At 38.7% G+C, this 25,965-nt stretch overlaps 1 protein-coding gene and 1 long non-coding RNA gene across 5 annotated transcripts in view; one reads left to right on the top strand and one right to left on the bottom strand.

Moving 5' to 3' along the window:
* Nucleotides 1-25,507, bottom strand: part of LOC124144631 (DNA mismatch repair protein Mlh3-like) — a 35,226-nt gene extending 9,719 nt beyond the window's left edge. The window contains exons 1-4 of one of the 4 annotated variants that reach the window (XM_046514140.2): nucleotides 25,379-25,507; nucleotides 21,550-21,839; nucleotides 17,097-21,088; nucleotides 14,484-14,579 (exon numbers count right to left, since the gene is read on the bottom strand). In XM_046514140.2, coding sequence (XP_046370096.2) covers nucleotides 14,484-14,579; nucleotides 17,097-21,088; nucleotides 21,550-21,764 — 4,303 coding nt within the window. In that variant the 5' untranslated portion in view covers nucleotides 21,765-21,839; nucleotides 25,379-25,507. Of the gene's footprint in view, nucleotides 1-14,483; nucleotides 14,580-17,096; nucleotides 21,089-21,549; nucleotides 21,862-22,624; nucleotides 22,700-25,378 lie in introns of those variants that run through there. The other 3 variants (XM_046514151.2, XM_046514131.2, XM_048403953.1) reach the window with 3 other exon arrangements.
* LOC124144638 lies at nucleotides 5,328-8,581 on the top strand. The gene is made up of 2 exons (XR_006862446.2): nucleotides 5,328-8,111; nucleotides 8,228-8,581. It is a non-coding gene; the product is annotated as an uncharacterized LOC124144638 (long non-coding RNA).
* Nucleotides 25,508-25,965: the final 458 nt, after the last annotated feature.

The raw sequence follows: 25,965 nt of genomic DNA, 5'->3' as shown, positions 1-25,965 counted from the left end.
TGACGGTTTCCGGACCCCTGGTACAAACCCATGCACAGAGCTACAGAAGCTCACCTTAAACCTATTCAGTAAGTGAGTAAGGTTTTACGCCGCTTTTAGCAATATTCCATCACTATCATGGCAGGGGACACCAGAAATGGGCTTCACACATTGTACCATGTGGGGAATATAACCTGGGTCTTTGGCATGATGAACAAATGCTTTAACCACAAGGCTACCCGACCGCCCCTAAACCTATTCAGTGACATAAAACTGGAGTGGTAAGAATGTGCTATTTGTGTTACAACCATAGTACCTAACACTTGGAAATGATGCTGTGAGTATTCACTGATAGTTTTCAATTTATCTGAACATATTGTGAGACTATTTGATGTTTTGGCCATTAGAACATGTTACAAACTGGCAAAGTCAGTATGATTATTACCCTTGTGACTATCTGCTTTTCTTTGCTTCAATACACCAGTAATACTTCTGTATCATTTACATAATTAACATAGATATTTGAATAAATCCAAAGTAGAGTATTAACTAAAGCAACAGCACTTAGGAAGGGTATGTTCATACAAAGCAGAAATAATTCCAGCATTTATATGAATGTTATCATGCACCTTGGGAAACTTATAATCAGTACTGCTTAACTGCAGCCTCCAAGCATACCAAAAATCATAATTTGAATGCCAACATATGACAGTTCTCATAAGTGAAGTAAGACACATGTTCTTACATTTCAGCATTAAAAACTATGCAGAATACTCATCACATAATATTCTGTCAGGTGAGTTTATCCGTTAGATGATGTGTCTTTCCATCAGTAGGTTTCACTCCACTGCAATAATTGCATGATGTGGTGTCATCAGGCATAGTGATCAAGCCATCAAATGACTAATCACAAGCTGTTGTACGAATGCCAAGCAGCATAGATCTGTAGATACAGTTTGTGTCTACAATATCATTGTGCATGGTCTATGCTAGATAAATCTGTTCACTGTGACAAATTAATTCCTACACCTGGTGATAGTTGTCACATCTGCTGAGCCAGCTGTAGCCAGTCTTGTCCACTAGTAAATGACACCACAATAAACATGATAAGTCCATGGCTGTTAACATTATCGTCTTCATCTATTCACACCCTGAATTCTCCATGTTTGCTCTAACTATTCGCTCAAGCATGTAGGATTACAAAATCAGGGTGAATTCAGAAAACATTGTTCAGATTCGCTGAAGCATTTATTGAGGAGTATGAGACATAGACTGGCAAGCCTCCAGAGTATCAAATATCAAATGGTTGGCTGCAAACAATAAACAGTGTGTGTGCTGTAACTGATATGAAAATTGCTATGGAGCTGCCAAGATTCCGCCACGTGTCTGCCCACCCAATATATTAACACACCGTCATCAGCCTGACATGGTATCAATGGTATAATATTGCTGACCTTAAAATTGGAGATCATGTGCATCAACAACTCTATTTACAAATATTATATGCTCATATCATGCACATACAATCTTTAGTGCACATATCAATATCAAATGAAATATTCATTCGAGAGTACAGATTACAGCTTATAAATAGCTCAGTAAGCATGGTTAGGGGACCAGTCATTACCCATAATAGAAGAAGTCCTGACATCTTTATCCATACACGTCGTATGTGTACTTCATAACTGTTAAGTTTGATACACTACTGTATGTAGTTTTGTGGTTCTGACTCTCCATATCATGTATATTATGTATAAATGTTTGGCAATGTTTCTAATTCCTTCCCTACAGCATATTCCCATAAAAATGAAACAGCACATTTTTTATAATTTTTATTTCTGTTAGAATATAATCAGATCAAGTTTTTACAGCAAAATGATCATCTTATTTTGCTGATGACCCTTCCCAGAAATGTTTATGTTTTCTCAGACCCAGTTACATGCACTATTCAATTTCTCCACCCTCTGCTGTCTTTACCCCATCCTCGTACAAGTCAGATAATGACTGGTCCCTAAAAGGGGAATACCCTTACCGCTGCCTGCCATCTTTGCATCTCCCGCTCGATAAAGGGAAGATATAATCATCTGAATGGGCATAAAGCACTCCACACGGAAGCTAAATGTATCTAAAAGTAGGGTACATTACAAACGGAAAGGTGTGGGGCGTCCATCACACTCACTCTGTGTTTGTGTGAGTCTAACTAGACCCCAGACAGATAGTCCCTTGCAAGATGCCAAGTCATCGAAGTCTCATGTCTATGGTTCAAATGGCTCTTTTCCAAGCACGGAAAATATAACACTTGCTCCACAATTACCAAAGGATCGTAAGTGGCACGTTCAATTTATTTGCTCAGTGAGTGATTTGCATGTTGTGGAATATGCAACCAAATACCTATCTCATAGTGGTTACAGTTGTGTGGAGCTTGATAGCTATGCTCTAGCAGGGAAAACAGAGCTCGAACTTATTGATGAATTTACATCAAAGTCCTTATGGAATATTGTCATTGCATCTAGGAGCATGATTGAAGACAATCTGGGACTCCAGATAGATTTAGCTGTTGATCTTGCGAGACATCTTGGCAGGAGAAATGTCATTGTTATTCACACTGAGGATAACATGGATGATGCTATCCCAGCTATACTTCTCCCATTCAAGAAAGTAAAGAGGCATAAAAGGGACTGGCTGGCTCATCTTGCCTCCATCTTAAGAATTCCTCCCGAAGCATTCCTGCAGGCAGAGGAGAGTCTCGGAGGTGAGAACCACTTTGATGTTGAGCATGACAGAAAGAGAATACTGAGAATTGAGGACAATCGTTCCTATTCAGATGATCACCTGCGTGCTAAGCGTCTACAACTCCTCCAGAAAACACCTTTTAATGGAGACAGAGCTGGAGCTCAACTTCAGAGTGAAATGAGAAAACGTATCAAGTATCCCATGAAAAAGGAGATAACCATGGCAACAGGAGGTCTTACCCCTTCACACAGTTAAAAGTAAAGCACCCATAAAACATGGTTATACACACCTTGACCTGACCATGGCAGCAGCTAGTGGAGAAGAAATATACCAAGGTCAACCTAAGGTTGTAATGATTTGACGATGCTCTGCTGCACAGCACACTTTGCTAGTTACATCATGTACATGATACAATAGTTTTTCAGTCTATTTTTGTATTAGCATGATTAGTGATATCAAGGACATCCATGAGACTTTGATGACAATTGTTATTTAATTCTTTCATATTTTTATTAACACCCACCTAGAATCAGTACAGAGATAGTAACCTAGTTGGAGCAACCCAAATATGTATTTGGGCATTATTCGAGCATCTTTTATTCTGAGTGTATGGGTTTGTCTGAGTAGACTGGTATGCATTGTAAAAACTGCTCCTACCCATGCTTACCATGCCAACTTGACCAGAAGAAGTGTTATTAGACTCGGGCTGTAACTCGTGGCTACTGGCTAAAGTCACACTGGTATCCTACCTGACAAAGTATTGTGATTCACTTACAGTGTGATGCATAAAGCAAATCCCAGCATACTGACAAACAGCACTATCATCATGATTCAACAAATACAGGACATTCCATCTGGATTTTGGGACAAGTCCTTGTTGATGTGTCTACTGTGTATGTATGTTACTGTACATGGTGTAGTTACAAATATGCTAAGGAAAAATCAAAAGAATAGACATGTTGTAGTGTATATGAACTCTTGTGTAAACTAGTCTTCCAACATGTCTTCTACCTCCTTCAATGCTTGTCATCATTGTGATATTCCAGTTGTCCAAAAATGTACCGAGAGTTTATTACTGAAGTCATAAAACATGTTCATGATGTACAATGACCGTAAAAATTAAGGCAATACTCTTAACGAAAATATGTTTACGAAATTCAACTCTCATAAACGAAAAGTTAAATATACTATCTGAAAACAGCAGTTTTTTTGTTTTCTGACAACTTAAAACTGAACTGTTCACCATAAACATAATACAGGACAGGGTGAACATAATACCACACAGTGTGAACCTAAGATTACACTTTTGTGTTTTACTTGCTTTACAGTTGCGACAACTGTTAAAAATGGGGAGGAAATAACATTCTGAAATTGTCTCTCTTTTATATGGAACCGGTAAACTGATCATGCTGATAGGGTATTGCACCAGTGTTTGAAATATACAAAATTACCAGGCTGCCATCAGGACCCACTGGTTTTAGAAGCTGCAGGCCCTGACTAAACTCTTCAGGCCCTCATTAAAACAATTGCAGCTAACTGTGACAAATAAATTGACAAGTAATTTTACTGCAGGCCTTGTTGACTCATAAAATATATTCTAAACAAGGACCCACTATAAATAATTTTGACATTAATAAACAAACAAACAAGATTTTTGTGTAGAAACACAAAGAAGCTCAACAGGTATTTTCCTGTAAAAAATCTGCAAAGCATTTAAAAGGAAAGGTGTGGCCTAATCAGCTGCAGAACTGAACAGACTGGCTTCCAAAACGCTGCATAAATGGCTAAATATACTCTTTTTTAAAATCTGAAATGGGTTTTTTAATAATGTTTTTTGCTTATTTTGTTCCCACCTACTTGTCTACCCACCTACTTGCCTACCAACCAGGATCTTTCACAAAACAGTCTTTAAACCAGAACCACAAAATGTCTGACCAAAGTACATCAATGTATCAAGTCTGTGTCAAACTAATGATGGGCTGTGACCATGGTAACAATGGCAGTATCAGTCACACATATCCCAAAGGATACTTTTTTTTATTGTTCCTTCTTTTGGGCTTCAACTGCATGATTCATAAAAGATGTGATAAAGCTGTTACATAGATACTCCCCATCACCATCCCCCACATCACTACTTACTGCTGATTATGTGTGGTTGATATGGAATCAACAGTATCTTGTGTGCATGGTTACCGACATATATCTTTGGCCAAATTAGTGAGTGGGTTCGGTCTGATGCTGCTTTGATGGGTATTTAGGCAATGTCATGGCAGGTCATAGATGATAAAACTTTAATGACAAACCAAGGATGATAATCAGAGGGAATCTTTCTTGGAGTGGGATTTTTACGACCGCTACAGCATACTGGCAAGGCTAAGGAACACAACTCCTGTCAGCATTGTTGTGCTATCATAGTTTCAGGGTTCATTCTAGAATAGGGGCGGTCGGGTAGCCTAGTGGTTAAAGTGTTCGCTCGTCACGCCGAAGACGCCGTGATATTGCTGGAATATTGCTAAAAGCGGCGTAAAACCATACTCACTCACTCACTCATTCTAGAAATGTTTTGACAGGGGCCCTTTATGTGAAAATTTCAAATATTCCAAAGGTACGCCCATTCAGCACAATGTTAAAATGCCCCACTGTATTTGAAAATATGGATCTTTTTTTTAAATTTAGGGGCTAAAAGCACAAGGCCCCACCCTAGAATTAGAACTAGCCCTGTATTTTGCCCTCTAGTCGTAGAGAATTAGTCATTGTCATCATCATCTCTCTCTGTGTCTCTGTCTCTGTCTCGCTCTGTGTCTCTCTCTCTCTCTATTATACCTAACTAGCAAGTCTAAGGAACGCAACTCCTGCCAGCATTGTTGTGCTATCATAGTTTGCACTCTAGTCGTTGAGAATTAGTCATTGTCATCATCATCTCTCTCTGTGTCTCTCTCTGTCTCTGTCTGTGTGTGTGTCTGTGTGTGTGTCTCTCTCTCTGTGTCTCTCTCTCTGTGTCTCTCTCTCTCTCTATAATACATAACTAGCAAGTCTAAGGAACGCAACTCCTGCCAGCATTGTTGTGCTATCATAGTTTGCACTCTAGTCGTTGAGAATTAGTCGTTGAGAATTAGTCATTGTCATCATCATCTCTCTCTGTGTCTCTCTCTCTGTGTCTCTCTCTCTCTCTATTATACCTAACTAGCAAGTCTAAGGAACGCAGCTCCTGCCAGCATTGTTGTGCTATCATAGTTTGCACCCAAATCAAATTTGATATAATAAAATAAGACGGTAAATTAACCATGTTTATAGCTGAAATCCTTTGAAATTATATTATTTGAGATGAAGCAAATCTTTATGTATGCATGATAACATTGCTGACAGTGACAGTCTGGAAAAGGGAGGTTTCCACATTAACAGGGTGAGGACTAAACCTGCTGAAGAGGTTTCACTGTATTAGAAATGATTTAATTTTTTGTTCATATATTAGGAAGAAAACAATGCATGAAATGCATACTGACATCATGTTGTGTTTATGGCACCTATGCATTATTCATAATCTATCATGTCCATGATATCTGAGTATTACTTGTTTTTTATGCTTTACTTGTAATTGTATTCATTTGGTGAGAGAGGTGTTTTTGAACCCACCCAGTCATGTTATTGAAGTTGCTTTATCCATGTTAATGCAAATTAATACTATTGCATTGGTAGTACACAGTAGTATACAAATCAGATTATATATGAAAATTGTACAGCTTGAACTGTTTATCTATATACCGTATTCCATGTAATAAGCCGCCCGCTCTGATAAGCGCCACTGCGATAGTTGCTAATATATTGGTTAGTGAACAATCCCAATTAGCACCCCTTCCGATTGATCAATGTACACAAGACTTATTTATTCGTGCATAATACACACTCGTGGGTTATATGCACCCTTAATTATGGGCCATTTAATTCTGGATTTCCGATTCTTCAACTGTTTTTTTCACCAAAATAATATTCTAATAAGAGCCCCCAATTTCTAAATTTGAGAGCACCCTGCTGATTTTCATCCCTTGTTCACCCAATACAAACATTGATGGATTTCACTTGCAATATTACTCATATGAGTAGAATTATCATGTGTAATAACATTCCGATATTTGCATATGTGCATTTTAGCGATTCTTTATGCTGATTGCTCAATTGGAGCCATCACAGTGATTCATTGAGAAAATTTGATATGACATCATACATTATTCATGACATCACAAATGGATCTGAACAATAGGCTTCCTTCAGTAAAGTTTCTCTGTAGGGTTGACATTTTGTACGTGTTCCTGCATTTTCTCTTTTAAAATGTCACTGAGTAATATAAAGAACGACTTACTCGAAACTCGGAACGACAGATTTTTTGTCCCTTGTGAATGAATGCCCCCGCCTTACTAACATCATTCATTCACTCGGGACAGATAATACGTAAGTCCATGTAGTTTGTTGGTTGTCATGGTTATTCTCTAATTATCAGCCAAGTCAAAACCAATGGTAAATAGTGGTCAGTCATGGGCGGATACAGCTTTTTTGAAAAGGGGGGTTGCACAATTAAGATCTATTTATTGTCTTTGGTGGTAATTTATACAGAAATAAAGGTTTTTTTCGAAATAAAAACGGGGGGTGCGCACCCCCGCAACCCCCCTCTGTATCCGCCCATGTCAGTATCTGAATGAAGCAATAAACATGACAACATCAACATCATCATCATCATCATGATGCACCCAGCCGCTATTCAATAAGGGGGTGTCACGACACGCCTTGTTCAGATATCAATACATATCACGAGAAATGATCATGATACAACATGTATACTTAATTTGTGCTGTTTATCAATGTTTATGCAAGAAATACTCAAGATTTCAGGTTTCATGTGGCCCAGCAAACAAGAGGTTGCTGTTAACCAGTTTGTGTCTAACTCACAGTTATGCAATCCGATGTCACGTCTTGTTTCATGACAGGCGGTAAGAAACACCAACAGGAGTAGTTATGAAGACGAGTTATTGGGGAAATGATCAATATTTCTTTTTGGAAATCAATACAGAACCAAACCATGAATTGATACATCAGTAGGCATATCATGTATCGTACTGTGCGGTGTAAATTAGTGAATTGTGACACCCCTTTTAGTCAATCAGCATAATAATTTATCAATTATTAATTATTTTTTATGGCATTTCAGTTTACCACCTGTTACCACAACCAGCACAATCTGGTCAATTATTTGTGATTTCTGTCTGATGAAGTCAGTTCTGGGAGTTGGTAATTTATGGTATTGTTTTTGCATTTCATCAATGTTTCCTGTAAATCTTCATGAGCATGATATTAATGCAAGAAACATGAGTGTCCTTTGCTCACAGAACAAAGTGACATGTTTTGAAGTCCTTATATACTACTCAAAAGAAGTTAAAGAACACTCCTTTCTTTCATAGCCTGGCATGTCAAATATATATGCTAGAATTATGAAAGGATAGGGTCTTCTTTAACTTCTTTTGAGTAGTATATAAGTATATACAGGAAAAGCCTGCACATAGGCACGCATGCATGCAACCACGCATCACAATTGCACATTAATTTAATGACTTATGTTACTTCATGGTAACTAAAACAGTTTTTCACATGAAGTATTAATAAACTGAGTGCTGCTTTATCAGAAGTTACAACTTGAACATTAATATATGTCAAACAACCTGCTACAATTTCTACATTTGTAGTTTATAGCTAAAAGATGAAAATATGGTTGCATTTTTCTTTGTGTAACACAAGAAAGTGCTCGGTCAACCTGGTCAATGTTGCTTGTTCTGACCAGCTGGTAATCATAATTTGAGAAATAAAAGATTGTGATACCACATGTTGCAATGTTACTTGTTTCCTTTATTTATGGAGACTGGCTCTGTGGTCAAGTTGATCGAGAGTCAGCCCCTTAGAGGTGATTTGATCCCTAGCTGCATCATACCAAGAGACATTAAAAGAAGGTACTTGTAGTTACTCTGGTTGGTGCTCGACATTAAGCAGTGTTAAAAATTGGCACTAGGTCTGTAGTCCTTGCCAAACTGTCAAAAGTTAACGTACCATACGGACTAGTAGAAATTTGCCATTTTTTTTAGGGTTTTGCTTTATGTTATCATCATAAGGACCAGTGGACTAAAAATGTTAATTTCTACCACTGATCAAGGGTATAAAACAACGACTGGGTATCCATCTTACCGGGACCGCACATTTAAAAGCCCCTCGTTATTTAACCCATTGGCTTAAAAATGAAAAAAATAATACCATTTTAAGCACATTGGCTTAAATTTAATTGAACAAGAGTAAAATATCATAAATTCTAAAAATCCCTTAATAGCGAAAGGCAACAGTTGACAACCTGATCTTTGTGTGTCCAAAGTTTTATGAAAAAATACTTATTAGTTTCAGAGATATGGTCTGGACAAACACACCACTATGAACAGAGTCAAAGTCAAACTTGTTGCCATGGAAACAGGAAAAAATAAATTTTATTAAAATTTTATTATAATTCCAAAATAGCAAAAGGCACCAATAGCACATTTCTATACATGCTATATGGCCAATTTGCACCAACATTGCACCTTAAGGGCTGTTAGAGGTTTCCACATTAACAAAAAAACCTAATGCTGGTGATATTCTGGATACAGAGAGTGAGAATATAAATGCATATGACAGACACGCATAACTGCTATATTCTTTTGTTGTTACTTTTTGTAGCTGTCGTGCCAATTTTGAGAGAGAGAGAGAGAGAGAGAGAGAGAGAGAGAGAGAGATTAGGACAATGAATAAGAGTCATCAGGAGATGACATATCCCCCTGTTCTGGAGTTTGGCAACTTGTACCCCATTTTGGCTCATTGCCATTGAATATGTTCAGTTCAGTGAAGCAAAAAATACGCTGTTCAGTATTTTTCAACAACCCAAATCATCAAAATGCACCAGTTCACCACTAGAGTGATCTGTTTCATCTACATATATTCAACAGTTTTGGAGTTCGGTTCAGGAATGGAACACTGCCCTCATTTTCAGTAAAGTCCAACTTGTCATCTTGAAAAAAAATAAAAATATGTTTCAACAAGAAATATTGTTGAGCGGTTTAGGAGTTCTGTTGAGTTCTGTTGCGGAAACAAAAATGGACGGACAGACAGACGGACATGCTGATCGCTATATCATGTTTTGAAACAACAAATTTACCATCTATTATAAACATAACCATGATTACACATGCTGATCATTGAGCACATAGAGTGCGACACATATGACATGCTTGACTGCATTACCATGTCACACCCTGACATCAGGTCACCCCACAACTATACATATTTCAATACAATTCATGCATGAAAAAACACATTCCATGAAAAAAGCTCAGTTCCTGTATGCCAGTACTACTGCCAGTACCACCACACAACATGTAATAAAAGAAATATCAGTACCAAGGCTTGGAGAGTTCAATGTCATTTCAAACAAAATTAATGGCGTATACATGATGTGTTGCTTAAAATAACTCTAAATCAATACATCAGCTGTTCGCCACCATAAGCTGGCCGGCGTCCTGACACCAGTCAGACATATTGGCCAAGGCCATTCTTTTACCGGGCAAAAGTTTTGAGGGATGAAATGAATTAGAGATTCCTGCACTATTTCAAGGCAAGCACGGAACATGTAGAAAACATGAAAAGGCAAGATTTGTTCAGAAGCTGACATTAACAAAGCTTGACTAGATAACACATGCCCGGATAACAGACTCACGTAATTGAAAACCAACAAGGCGTGTAATATATTCAAAGATGCCTTTCATGCAGCTACCCTACGGGAAGGACTACCATGTCCACTTCATCTGTGAGGACAAAGATCTGGACTACATCCAGCCAGCAGTAAACCACCTACGCCATCAAGGGTATCAGTGTATTGATTTGTCAGAAGCTCCACATGGTGGCAAAACGGATGTCTACTACTTTGATCGATTCACAAGCAAGTCCATGTGGAATGTGCTTGTTGTGTCGTCAGTGACTACGGACAAGCTAATGTTTCAGCAGCATGTGGCCATCGACACTGCACGGTGGAACAGAACAGCAAATATTGTTGTTTTACACAGTCAGAAAAATTTGGAAAACTTCCTGTCACCATTACTTTGTTCATTTCAACAAGTATTCCATGATGAAAACTGGATTTCTAATCTCACAAGCGTCATTTCTAAAAGTCCAGCTCATTTCAAGCATCTTGAGAAAAGGTGTTTCGATGAGAGACACAAGGGAATTGTCGATTATCTGAATGTAAATCACGGTGAAGGTTTGGACCGGTTGTGGAAATCAGATGAAATTGAACGTGTCAGGCGTTTTGAAAAAAAGCGTCGCCCAATTTTAACGTCTATTCAGATCTTGTATCAAAAGAGGAAAAGTATCAAGTGGCCAAGACTATAGGAATGTTCCAACATGGTGGTGTATCCCTGGCTTGTGGTGCTTACAATAGTAACCATTGTAACATCCCAATACCATCATACATTTCTTCAGAGTATTTTCCTCCAGAGTATGAAGCTGGATTTGATCACAAAATCATCACCTGTATTGTTTGAGTGAGACATTTGGCCTTTTGAACCGTGTGAGCACAAGTAAGAGTGAACAGTTACCACTGGACCATTCATTTGTAAACTGAATTATAATACCTGGGATCAGGATTTTGAAGAAGTAAATATTCTTTGAGATGAGCCAAGCTAATGTGCTGGAATCCTCTCTGGAGCCATTAGTGATATTTTGGAGCTTCTAATTACATGGCAAATTCTGGGAAAACCTTAACTGACATTAATCATGTTCAAGTGAAACAATTCGTGGTATTACTCCACGCCAGCATGGTCAGGTTTACCACCAATGTACCATGCATGTATTCCGGGGCAGTAAACGTCACCAGTACCTAGTACTTGTCAGGGTGACTAAAATGAGTGATCCAGATCAAACATTGTTGTGTAACAACCCTGCACATCAAACATGTCAGTAGCATATGTTTGAGTTGACATGTAATACAAAGGGTTAGAAATTAATTTATATTTTCACTTGTCCGCAAAAATGATTTGCTACAGACTTGCCATCTACATGATAGTAAAAGGTGTAGTCCAAAAGGAAATGTCACTCATCCTTCCTGAATGTTGCTAGTCTGAATTCATTTTTCATGCATAGAACATGTAGAAAGTTGCAATATCCATGAATGGTACAGTGTTTTGAGAAAACATATGTAAATATATTTTATTCTTAAAATGTCTTGTTTATTTGTAAGCACTATGTGCCATTCATGCTCAAAAAAGACCAAAATACTTAAAAAGAATATTACCGAAGAAGATGTCTACACACAGACGAATTCAAGGACAGCATTCTGCAAAAGCAGCGGAATCACAATTTGTTGAATGATGACAACAGTCTTCAGCTATGACATTTTTGCAAGTGTGACGTCATTCCAACCTCACGTCACAATTAAATTCGAATGACGTAAACAATGCCGTCTGGATGACGAAAACGATACACTGTTGTCTCTTGACGTCATCATGGTGATATGACCATATTTAAGATACATATGGTTTTTATTAATCTCGATATGTTTGCCTTCGCAGGTAAGAAAAGGCCTTATGGGTTGGGGAAGGTTGTTGCTTCTGAATTGTAGAGATGATCCAAAACCTGCGATACCAGTATTTATCATTGTTTATTTATGCAAATATGATATTTCACAATTTTCATCTATATCATCATGATCATTCATATCATATTTCTATTATGTATATTTCAATATTAATTATTTATTAATAAATTAAGTTTTGTTGTTTACTTTGCATGTTATTAGATATCATTTATCATCATAGTGTCTTTGCTGGCTTTACTGACTTATTTTATTGGTCTGTGGATGTGATAATACTTTATATAACCATGATTACAGGGTTCATTATGTTAATAGTTATTTTGCTATTGACTGGTTTCGACCCATTTTAATCAAAAGAAGAAAGTTACTTTTAAATAATTCTGAGAAACATAAACATGATAAACAGTGATAAAGATACTGCATTTTTCACAACACAGTGTGTACCAAGAAGAATAGAATAGAATATTTAACAGTGGTTGTCAAAATAAAATATATATCTCATCTGCTGACATGCTTATAATCTGTACGGCTTATTGTTGAGTTTCGGCACCCTATATACCATGATATAGCTTGTTGTAACCAAGTCTGCTCACATGAATGCAAACTAGCTTGTAGTTGCAGTGTAATGCTTAGTCATCACTGTGCCAGATGTGTGATGTAACATGTAAGAGGTGAATAACTTGGGATACTGCTGATTGTGGAGGAAAAAAAAGTTCAAACATTGTCACTGACAGTTAAGGGGAGATAACTTGGTGCAAGAGTTCTCTGCAGTCAGTTAACAGCTGTTTGAGAACAGTGCATCGTTGTGATGTCAAGCCTGGACAACATGGACAAGGCAATCAAAAGGGTTTCCACTAGTTTTCTACAGTTGTACACCAACCATGCTAACACTAAGCATAGGAGTGACTTCAACCAAAATAAATAAGATAAGGTTGTCATAAAAAACATTGGAATTGAAAACCTCAGTTCATCAAAAACAGGAAGAGAATGAAGTAAAATAAAACAGCTCATTCTTATCTGATTTACTGTCTTGTTCTTGTCATTGAGTCTCAGGAAACTTAACTGGTGCACATGGCATATGAAGTCGAGTATGAAAGCTGTGATGACTGTTATCACTGATCTTGGATTGTTTGTTTGTTGTTTTATGCCGCACTCAGCAATATTCCAGCTATATGACGGCGGTCTGTAAATAATAGACTGGACCAGACAATACAGTGATTGACATCATGAGCATCGATCCACGTAATTGGGATACGATGACATGCATCAATCAAGTCAGCGAGCCTGACCACCCGATCCCATTAGTAGCCTCATATGACAAGCATAGTCGCTTTTTACGGCAAGCATGGGTTGCTGAAGACCTATTCTGGCCCAAATCTTCACGGGTCCACTGATCTTGGAGCATTTATCACCTTCCAATCATAAAGTATAAGAGTGAGTGAGGAGGGTTTAACGCCGCTTTTAACACGTTTAACATTATGCCATTATGTCAGCTTAATGTGGTAGGAAAGCTTGAAGTGATCCAGGTCTTAGACGTTTACCCCTTTGGTGAAACACATGAGCATCGGTATGGAGCTGACAAACCAAGAAACATAATCAGGGTGAACTGGGATTTGAACCCATATTCATAGGTTACTGGCGTTCCCAAGGGACGCAACTCTGCACAGCGCATGGCGGCACCTTAGACGACTGGGTCACCCGTGTCCTCGTAAAGTATAATACAAAGAGCAGAAGACATGATATATGGATGTTCTCTACCACAGACAGACCGGCTGGCTAGCCAGTGGAAGTAGGTTAACAATATCTGATGCGTCAGTGAGCACAATTCCTTTAAACCTGGTTAATATTAAAGGTGACAGAAACCACAAGCACTGATACACAATCCAAATCTTGTAAACATGGTTCTTCCTGATGCAACTTGACCACATTCCCAAGTACAAGCAGAACATACTTTTTATATATTAAGGAACTAATAGTTTGGAAAATTGGAAAGCCCATGAAGAGGTGAGGTGAGGTGAAATTGGGTTTAACGTCGCAAACAATTAGCAGTTATTAGTCACTTGGCCTCCTGACAATGTTGACATAATACTTTTGAGATGTACTAGTGAACACAATATCTCACCTTCATCAATATCGCCATCACTTTCGTATCCACACTGTTTCCACTGGTCCTCGAACATTGTGTTCCCGGTAAGACTATTCACATAGATCTTCTTACCTGACAAGTGAAAGTAGCAGGTAAGGGTGCACGGTATTACCAGTTGTTCGGTAAATTGAGGTTCATTCTTGCTGTCATGCATATCACAATTCCATTCTTTAATGCTTGGTACATCGGTTGATTTCGAATAGAGATTATTATGTTACATGCTTGACAAATATCTTCGAATTGTTTCCGCAGAGACCATTTACTGGTATATGGTCTCTGGTTTCTGTAATTCCAAAATACAAGTGTGCGAAGATAAAGGTTAATTTTCAGCATTCGTACACTTCCGTCTTCACTAACTGGGGCCCCTAGATAGCAGCGTGGTGAGTTGTTCAAACGTAAAAGGCAAAGCCAAAGTGTGAAACAATTCAGTCTTCGGATGACAAAATGAATGAACCAAATATTGCAGTTTGTCGCAAAAGCGCTGCTGAATTTAAAATTTAGAATCATACAATATATTGTGATACATATCACAAAACGGCCTTGAACATATAGTAGTATGTATTAGTGGTGTAACGATACGGCGATACAGTATTGTATCCCGATGCACAGCCCACGATACGATGCATCGATTTGGAAAGCATGTATCGCGATACATACGATATTTACATAACACAGTTTTACTTACAGTATTTTCTTGAGTTTAGTCGCACTTTTTTTCCAAAAAACACAGCTGTGTAGAAGGGGGTGCGCATTATACACGAATTAATGAGTTTTGAGTTTTTCCCTCATGGAAAGACATTACCGTGAGCACGTAACACCGGAAATACCATGTCAACAAATCCATACTTAAGTTCGCAAATTATTCATGTAATTACACTGTCTGGCTATAAAAAGTGTTCTTTGTATATCTGGACTTATGTTTGTAACTTATTTCATTAATTTTATTCAAAATTCCTTTTAATATTGTTTTAATTAATTTCGGAGAAATCGTGTGTGAAGCGATCGGGAGATCGCACAACTCACCGTTATTAACAGCAACCACGGTCAGATTACCGCTATTGACGCCTTGAAAAGAACTTTAGTTGACAGAGAATGGATACATATATCATAAATTCCATACTTTGATTCGTTAAAAGTCATATTTGTTTTTGTTGGACGATTCTATGTCAACACGTAATTCTCGCGATCACGTGCACGGGAGCATCGACGGTGACTGGTCAGACTGGTTCCATGTAAAAAATAATACCCGGCAATAGCGATCAGCTGCTTCGCTTTGGGTTATTATTATTTTAAATATGTTTAACAAAAGCTGCATCTAAATTAACAAGATATTGGAATATATTATTCCCGATAAAAAAATAGTTATAGATACAACTTTTGCCGATCCTTGCATTAAAATCCTGTAAAGTTATATCATTGGGTGTGTCTTGACCGAATCATCGGTAGATTCCAAGAAAACGTGTGTACAGCTAATTGCTGTGTCCGGCTTAGTTTACGAGAAAATACACAAGGTAATCTTAATCCCTGGATATAAAACAATGCCTAGCTGAATAAAAAATACAATTTAAACGGTACATCAACATGTCTGGTGATTTTTTATCTCAAATTTTGAATTTGTACTGACGAAGTTACTCATCACCCGTTTGTTTGCCGGACTTCGCTGAAGGGGTACGGTGTAATTTTTTTCTGCGCATAATATTCAAATTTCTTTTTTCGCAAAATATTGAACCCGCTAGAGGGATGTGCGCATTATACATGGGTGCGCACTATACTTTTAAACATGAAATACGTTTAACCGTTTCAAAGCCAGTTTCTTGTTTCAGTAAAGCATACTGTATTGCTGACAATTTGCTATAACAGTAAACACCTTATATCTTCTTCAACTGTACTTGTCACATCTTTTAGAGAGCAGAAAGACATCAACTTGGATAAGCAGCTTGTACCAGTAAACACTGTATCGCGATACGTATCGTATCGCTACCCCTGTATCGCGATACGTATCGTATCGCGACCCTCCCGTATCGTTACACCTCTAGTATGTATACTGGATGACGTTTCACATTATGGGATGGGGTTTTCTGACAGTCACATCTTCATGATAATGATGATCATGTGATAACATAAGCAATGGCCTACTCACTTTTTTTGCTTTGGAGCAGAATTCACATTACCATGATCACTGATGATAACTATGACAAAAGCAATATCTTTTACTTTTACCTGTCTTAGGTCAAGTTTCACAAGTATAGCAGGTGAACAATAAGTTGTGCCATGCATAGTCAACAAAGTGAGTGAGTCAGTGAGTTTGGCTTTACGCCGCTTTTAGCAATATTCCAGCAATATCACGGCAGGGGACACCAGAAATGGGCTTCACACATTGTACCCATGTCAGGATTCGAACCCGGTCTTCGGCGTGACAAGCGAACGCTTTAACCACTAAGCTACCCGCCCGCCCCTAGTCAACAAAGGTCAAACCTAGTACTATCATGATAATTACAGATTAAACAGTAGCATGCTGTAGTGATAACATGAGAAATAAGCCTGATATGGACTTATGACCACAATTAAAAAATAATTTCAACATTTTACCTGTCTTGGGATCTTTCATATTGGACCATGTTGGTTTTCGCACTGTCTGGATGTGCATCCCGGAAGAGCTACATGATGGCTGATCATCGGTATCTCCAGACATGGAACAACTAGATCCAAGGTCCCTACTTCCAATGGTCACATCAGACACTGGTCCACAACTGGAATCACAGTTTTGTTCCCTATCACACTGACTTGACGAACAAGCCCCTTCATGAATGCCACCCAGAGTTATCTCCCTTGACTCCACAAAATCATCTGACATTTCATTATCAAACTCCTTTGCAAGACTTTTGTCTATTTCATTCAAATTGTTCAAGATGTCTTCCCCAGGAGTCACATCAATATTTGAATTATTCACATTTGACTGGCTTTGTTGACAGGGGCTTTTTGGCTTTTTGTCTGGCCCAACAGTTTCATTGACATCATCACTATAAGCTCTGCCGTAAATCTGAATTTCATTATCCTGCGAGTCCCCAAGCAGTAACTTTCTTAATGGGAAAGAATCATCTGTATTGGTTAACTGGGTTGAATCTGCTTGAAGGGGGCTGCGCTGACCACATGTTAAGGAGTTAAAATCTGGACAATCCTCAAATGTAGAATGCGGCAGGGAGAGCGAAGGTGACTCTGTTGCAAAATCGTCTTCCTTCTTCCTATAGAGATATGATGGCTTTGTACTAGTGATTGTACATGTACCAGCAAGAGTCAATTCACTTTCAGAATCTCCACTTTTCTTCTCCTTATTCCAGCATGAAGTACCAAACGGAAGGACAAGAGAAAGGGATGAATCAGGCAAGTCTGGGTCAGTAACTTCATCCTCTTCTTCACCAGTTACAGAACCATCATCCGTCAAACCAGACAGCATTTCATGCACATTTTCCGTTTTGTCAGATGGGCTAGAGGGTGATCCTGTCATGGGTGTAATTCTATCAACATTGGGTGAGAATCCCCCACTTTGACAGTCCTCATCATTTGCTTTCACATCTAGTGTAAAGCCTTGTGAAGACAGACCAGTTGGCTGAAAGCTCTGCGTGCAATACGACGGAGGGGATCCACCTTCCTGATCAGACACCTCAGGTGAACAAATGTCCACATGTGGCAGAATGACCGAGTCTACACTCTCTGTCTCTGATACATCTAAATAGTCTGGCATAGCACTGTCGTCAACTCGGTCACACACTCTGTCGGAGTAGGACGTGAATGGCAGTAATGTCCTACCAGCTCTCCCTCTCTCGCATGCTACATTCTGGTGTAAATCAGAACTCTCAAATGATTTTTCACCACTTGATGTGACAAGGTTACTTCCGTTAGCATCAACATCAGCATGAAATGTTGGAAGATCCAACTGTTCAGGAATTGCTGTATCAACCAGGGCTTCGACTTTGTTTTCAGTTTTGTCTGAGATGATGTTCTCACTGTTTTTGAAAACCGATGCAGGTGTTTCAACGAAAGATGAAGATGACAGGAACTCTTTATTGCTGGAGGTTTTCACACTAGAATCATCAACACAGCTCCTTTTGGCTAACTTTGATAGCTTTGCTGAAGTTGATAACGCAAAAGGATTAAATCTTTTCCTGGCTGAATACTCTGACCTGGATGTGAGATATTCGATATCAGCAACAGTGGGCACTACTGGGTTCCTTTCATTAACAAACTGTTCTGCAGCTGACTTTGACACTGATGGTAGTGGTTTGTGTTGAATGGCAGATGTTGATAGCACTGGTTTGTCTTGAGGGGCAGAAATTGATAACTCTGATGATGATGAACGTACATCAGTTACAAATGCATGTTTATCAGCTATCTGTTCTGCATAATAAAGGGCAGGACAGGTTTCATGTGAAGGCAAGATGATTGTCCTGTGGGACTTTCTAAGCTGAGTGAAGCTGCTAGGAACATTATCATGACATACTTTAGTCATAGCAGATATTGCTGATACAATGCTAGTTTCAGGTCCTCCTGTTTCTCCAGAACCTTCCCCAACAGAAGGTTCTGAAGGCTTTGATGCTTGATCACTCAAAGCTCCAGTTGTATTCTTAAACTTTTGTAACTTGGCACTGATGATTTTCTTTCCTGCAGCAGACTTTGCATTTAGAACAAGTCTTTCACTGATCTTCTGAGCTGCAGATTTCTGAGCATGTCCTTCATCAGACCTGGTTTCATGGACCCTACTGAGAGAAGGAATTCCAAGTCTCTTGCACATCTTCTCAGCAGCTGATGACTTGGATTTCGGTGAGATGAAACGAAGGTTCTGAAGCTTGTGTATTCCAGAAGTGGAAGCACTAGGAGGGGAGTCTGGGAGACATATAAGAGCTTTCCTGTGGGTTTCTACATTAGACCAGCCTAACACTTGATCTTGAACAGAGGTCTTAGACTTCATCTTTGTCAGCGAGGCTCTTAAAGTACTGGGTAATGGATCTTCACTGTCATCCCATGGATTTGAGGCTGTGGTGTTCTCAGGCAAGGACTCAGGTAGCTGCATTGATTCCTCAAAAATGTCTTCGTCCTCTGCTTCATTCCCATCAACACATTGGCTTCCTGTGACTGTCCCGGTCAGCAAATCGACGGGTTTAGTCTCGGGTTTAGCATCATAGATTGACTCAGAAGAATGCAGAGTTAATTTTTTTTCAGGTGGCTTCTGAAGTTTTCCAGGAACTGGTATTTGAGCTGGTGTTTGAGCAGATTTTTCTGTACAAATGTCATTTTTGTCAGAGGTATCCCTGTCACTACTGTTTTGAGCATGTAACAGAGGAGTCCCCGTTATCACATTGACTTCAGTTACTAATTCTAAAGTATTTTCAGAATTCAAGTCACCATCCTTTTGGTTTTTCAAACTCTCCTCTTGAAAAAACTGATTCTTTCGAATTGCCATAACATCCCGATGTCTCCTCACTCTCTTAGAGAAGAGGCAGTTAGATGTATTGAGTGTAGAAATATTCTCTGTGTAGTCTTTAACTGTGGCTTCAGGATCTGATGCATCAGTGGTTTGATTTATCCCTAACTCTGTTTCTTGGGGATCTGCACCTCCCTGCTGTGCCCTGTCCCTGCTGTCTGGGACCTTCAGAGCCTCAGTTTGACAGCTCTCATCTGGTAATGTGACGGGAGAAACTACAGACAGGTCCGACACGGAAACCAGATTCTCTTTCTTCAGGAACTCCATAACCATTCCGTCTATACCATCGGTCAAAACTGTCCAATCTTTGAACTCTACTAATGTCTTTGCTGGGTCAAAGGTGATATCATATGCATCAAGTGGACACTTCACATTGATAACAAACATGGCATACTTATCTCCTTGTTTCAGTGGACTTGAAGTCTGGGGACCAGCTGTTTGTGTTGTACCCGAACTGTCCTCATTGTTGGATCCTTTTCTCTTTAATACAAGAGACCTTCGTAATACATGGTTCAAAATTTTGTGTACTTTCGTCTTCAGAACCAATCTACCGTTCACATAGACAAACTGCAGGCTCTTACTGCTGTGACCTTCTTTCCCAATAAACCCTTCCACATCAAAACAGTCCTTCTGGAGTGATACCTCTCTCAAACATTTCGACTTCCCAGTACCAAACAGATGCATGAAGGCTTTCAGCATGCTGCTACTTTTCTGTGTCTGTAAAAGTATGTTCCCGGTAATATCATTTCTGAGACTGAAGCTTACAGATGGGTGGATCAAAGCTATTCCTTCGACTCTGTAGCGAATCCTCTCCAGTTCCAAAGCTTCATTCATGTTTTTCTTCCTCACCGGGAGACTATAGAACAAGTCATGGGCTGTCACGGTGGTACCAATGGACGGTCGAGGAATAACAGACTCTGACACAGCCTGTGCAACGCCTTTCTGGAACATCTTACAGTACGTCTGATGGGACCTACTGGTCCGACTGTTGATCTCCAGTACAGCGGCTGTGTCTCGGATGCTTGCAATAGCCTCACCTCGGTAGCCAAAATACTGAAGGTTGTTCAAGTCTTCAAGCTCATGACACTTGCTGGTGGAGTACCTAAAATGAATAAGGCCACATTAACTAAGTATTAGATATGCATTACTTCTGGACTTTGATTTCAACTAATGTCTCACATACTTATCTCAAACTTGCCAAAATATTTCTGATGAAATAGATGTCCTTGTCAACATTGTTCCTGATTATTGCCGTAATCATTTTATAAAATCTAAATTAAGGCTGCATTTTATCATTGGTTATTTTTGCCTCTTGAGTATATGTAAAATCCCATATACGTTGGCAGGAACGCCAGATATCTGGATCATGATGATGTCATAAAGTTTGATGAGTCATCATTTAATTATGGCACAATTGACTTTCCCAAAAAATACAAATCTTTGCAAATGGTAATGACAAATTTCACAAGCCGAAAATGTTTGTACAACTTTTGGTTAAGGTGTAAAAGACTATATATGGTCAAAGTGTCAGTAGAAACCAAAAAATAATCCATCAAACCGTACCTTTCACCAACTTTCTCCAGCTGGTCTCTGCTAATGCCTTGACCATTGTCCACTGCCTGTATCTTGAAGCATGGTAGGTCCACCCTGACTGCTATGCATGAGGCACCAGCATCTAAAGCATTCATGACAAGCTCCTCTACACATTGTGTGAGGCTTGTAATGGCTACACCAGAACGCAGATGGGACTGTACCTCATCAGACAGCTGACGGATCATCTCAGTGAGTCAAGAGTGTCAAATTGGCATGTCATTGCCCTTTGAAGTCAGACCAACATCTTCCTGGGTTCTATACTGAAAGAAATACCACACAAACCTGAAATTAATTATTGTAAGACCTACATGCGAATGTGTCTTTTAGTGTTGCCTTTTTTCATTGATTTAGCAAAAATGTGGCTCAAACTTTAATGAAGAGGTTGAAAATGTGTCTTTAATAATCTTTCAATTTCTAAATTTGTAAATTTTACATTAAATAGTATATTTATATACTTTTCCTTTCTCACACTAAACAAAGTTTTCAGCTTATGAAAACATTTCACACAAACACATCCCAGCATAACCATGGTCACCATCTAACAAATGGGTCACGTACTACAACCCTGTGCATGTGACTGAGCACGACCTGATCACCTGACTGCCCCTGCCACAGCATTCTCTTTCTTAGAAAATTAATGACAGGCTAGAGGAGCTGTCATTCCAGGATGGTCGGGTGGGCATATAACGTATGAGATAGGATAAGTATATAAATACGATTTATTGTTAAATTTACAAAGTTTTAAACTTTTCCTATCTCACACTTTGAATTTATCCCACTGGACGGTGGGGCACATATACCCTAGCCTAAGTGGACTACAACCATGAGACGTACACGAGGAAGCTGGTGCTAAACAGGGATACACACAATAAGCTATAACACTGTCAAATGTAGTAAAGTGTGGATGATATATAATCCTTGATGGTACTTGGTACAATGAGGCCTTATAATAGATTCTGCGAAACCTGTCCTGGGCCACAATGAATTATTAAAGTTTCAAAACCCAAGGCAGATCAAGTGTTATTTGTTATTTAGTTCAACACACCTGTGTACATGGGTGTTGCAGGCTAAAACTGGACTTCGCAAAACGGCACAGGTTTCATCATGTTCATGGTAATGGCTATTGAAGGTCAAGCGAAAATATTAATAAAAACAATTAAATGATTAATGTGGTCGTGTTTATGCTTTATTCATCTTCAAAGATGTAGGGCCAAACTTCTAGATGTTCTCTACTGCCTGTTCCTTACCTAAATCTCCACTGTAACAATACAGCTAAATCACAATAACTCGCAGCTCTACTTGTAACAACACTATCAATTATTACCATCTTATAAATTACCAAGTATAATTACACCATTTAGTTATAATATTAATAACAATATTTTCCTCCAACAGCATAACAGATGCTGGACTTGTCATTGTCTTATTTCCCATGCTGCAGCACCAGAAGGTTTCGGCATCTCAAGTTTTGTATAAGGTTTTTCAAAGGTACTTAAACTTCAAAGTCTGTGATGTTTTCACAATAGGTCTAGTGGTGACTCCCAATCACATCTGTGAGTAAACTGGAGTAGAGACTAATTTCTAAAGGAAACTAATGTAATGTATAAGCCGATTAACATTTCACAATTACTTGTGTTTGCATGTGAACCTGTGAGTATAATTTCATTTATTGCTTGCTCTTAAACCCAAAAGGAAAAAATTAAAGCGCCGTTTTCACCTCATAATAGAAGCTCTTTTGGCTTTGGGCAAAGTTTCGCCAATTGGTGACGTTTTCACTCGAACATTTGGTTGACCGATGACATTACACTCAAATGATGGGATTCATATATTGCATGTAGCATGTTGTTAGTAGGACTATGTAGAACTATATGTTGTATTTCATCAAGTAAGGAAGCAAGGCAAGACAAAAAGCAACATACTTTGTCTGTTGGCACACTGTAGAAAAAATAAAGATCTGAGGTTGTGTGTTTGATAATGAGGCAGGCAAGTATGAAAGTCTGATTATCCTTGCATACTGTGTTTAAAAACCCCTAAGAAGTATTTCTCATGATGTGTCTAATAACAATCGCGGTACACTAAAATTAAGTCTTACCTTTATTTCTGTTAACAATTTCATAGTCAAATGACCATATCTTGTCAATTTAATTGTCATCGGATTTCGAGGCCCTACAGGAGTCAAGTTAAAATAGATGCACAACATGATCTGTCACATGACATTACAGACAGGAAGTTTACAAACAGCAGCTGATATACAATCGGTGCATACGATTGTCCTGATGCAAAATTATCATGAGATCAACTTTGATTAAAATGTGCATTAGTGAAAAAGTAAGTCTTGAGGTATGTTTTAATTGCTTATTGAATATCTTAACTCCTGTAGCTTAATTCGTAACATAACTTCAGCAACAAGTGGTGAACACTTTGATGTGTTCAGTGAGCTTTGAAATGTGTTCAGTGAGCTTTGAAGCCTCTACCTTGATACGAATTGTTTAGGGGCTCGAAAAGAGGTGAGGCTCGAAAACATGTAATGATGTTAATTGTTATGAATCCGATGGCTTCATTCGGGTGCAGGCTAAAACGGCACCTTAGCAAAACGTCACCGATTTCTCTGGTGAAAACGGCACCGCATTTGGCGAAAACGGCTACTATGTGTCGGGCGAAAACGGCACCTCTATTTTTAATAATGATAAGAATGATTTTTGTGGTAATATATATGGTTTATTTACATGGTCACAGTTATCACAGCATGTTGTTGTTTTCTGACATTCTTCTCTCATGCAACACATCGAAAGGCCATTGTGAATAATTGTGATCTGACAGCACCATGTTAGGCCTCTCAAATACAGTTTCAGTTTAAATTGAGTAAAGGTACTTAACACTTCAAAGCATATAGTGTTTTCACATTAAGTTAACTGCGCCTCCCAATCAGTCGGCGAGTAAATTGGAATAGGGGTCTTATTTCTTACTTGTTTTATTTCACAATTTCACAATTATTTGTGTTTGTATAGACGACGTGAGTTTAATTTCTATTATTTTTCTTCAAAACAAACATGTAATGTTTTCACAATAAGTTGTGTTGTGTATAAGCTAAGTTGGATTATAATTGGAGTAGAGGCTTATTTCTAATGTAAACTTGTTTTATCATCTCACAATTATATTTGTGTTTGCAAGTTACAATATAAGTTTAATAGCACTTTTTTGACCAAGGTAAAACAAAAATAAGGTGCCGTTTTCGCCAGGCAATAGTAGCCGTTTTCGCCAGGCAATAGTAGCCGTTTTCGCTTGAGTCGAGGTGCCGTTTTCGCCAATCGGTGCCGTTTTGCTGAAGTGCCGTTTTCGCTATAACCCCTTCATTCAAAGGTTCCAGATGTTGACAATTTGCATTAAAACACATATTTATCGGCAATTGGTTTGGCAGCTACAAAAGACATTGATTGAATGTCTCGTGATGAAAAAATTCAAACTATCACACAATAAACATGACATGGTTGAACTAACTTTTGGATTCAGCGAATCAATCAACTGAAACGTGTGAAAAGAAACTCTTACCCAAACTAAATTGGTTGCATACGCACCACTGGCACTGAATGCCACATTCTTTTCTTACGAAGTCTTACACACAACTAACATAGTAAAGGAGGGTGGGGAATATCAAAGGACTGAAGTAGAAGCGCAAAACAAGAGTTGCAGTCAAACAAGTCTTGTCGAAATGACGATCGGTTGTGTCAGTAAACAAACTGCCCTTTTTCTGTATGAGTATGAAAACCGGAAAATGATTTCGACAAAGCGTAAAATGTACCTTAGGTTCGTTACATGTTCACAGAACGTAATTCCATAAAGGAAATATGAGAGTGACACATTGCCTCGAGTTTGAGCAAACCGGATGTTTATGTGTTTGCGTTGTAAATCTCGTGTTTGGCAGTCTCGCGGGATGTTGTTTTATCTAAAACTCGGATTCGTCCAGCCGGAATTGAGGATTTTACCCGCAATCATATGGTAAATGGCGATACACTAAGACCACCTGGTCAGCAGAAGTAAGATGTTTGGTTATGTATTTGGCTCATTTGCAGCCTGTAAGCACGGGAAGCTTTGCACTTAATACATAAAAATTGTTAAGATGTAATATAAGTATTCCTTGGTAGCCTCAAACTAGGGCTGGGACGGTTTACTCGGGTACCCGGATCGGGTAGGTACTGAGTAGGACCCGGGTACCCGCAGGACTACGTGGTTAGTCACGTGATATATTGTTTGATGACAAAAAAAATTTAGAACTCTATTTTTACACTACAAGTCACTAATGTTCGCATTTCTTTCCGACTATGCACCCATTCTTTCCGATTTTTCATATGGTTGAATAAAGATACAAGAAAACATTGATGCAGAGCA

Source organism: Haliotis rufescens, unplaced genomic scaffold (assembly GCF_023055435.1).
Source record: "Haliotis rufescens isolate VD_foot unplaced genomic scaffold, xgHalRufe1.0.p SCAF_3, whole genome shotgun sequence".
In the NCBI taxonomy this organism is placed as follows: Eukaryota; Metazoa; Mollusca; class Gastropoda; order Lepetellida; family Haliotidae; genus Haliotis; species Haliotis rufescens.
Note: the sequence above shows the minus strand (reverse complement) of the source record. Positions and strands in the feature narration are given on the sequence as shown.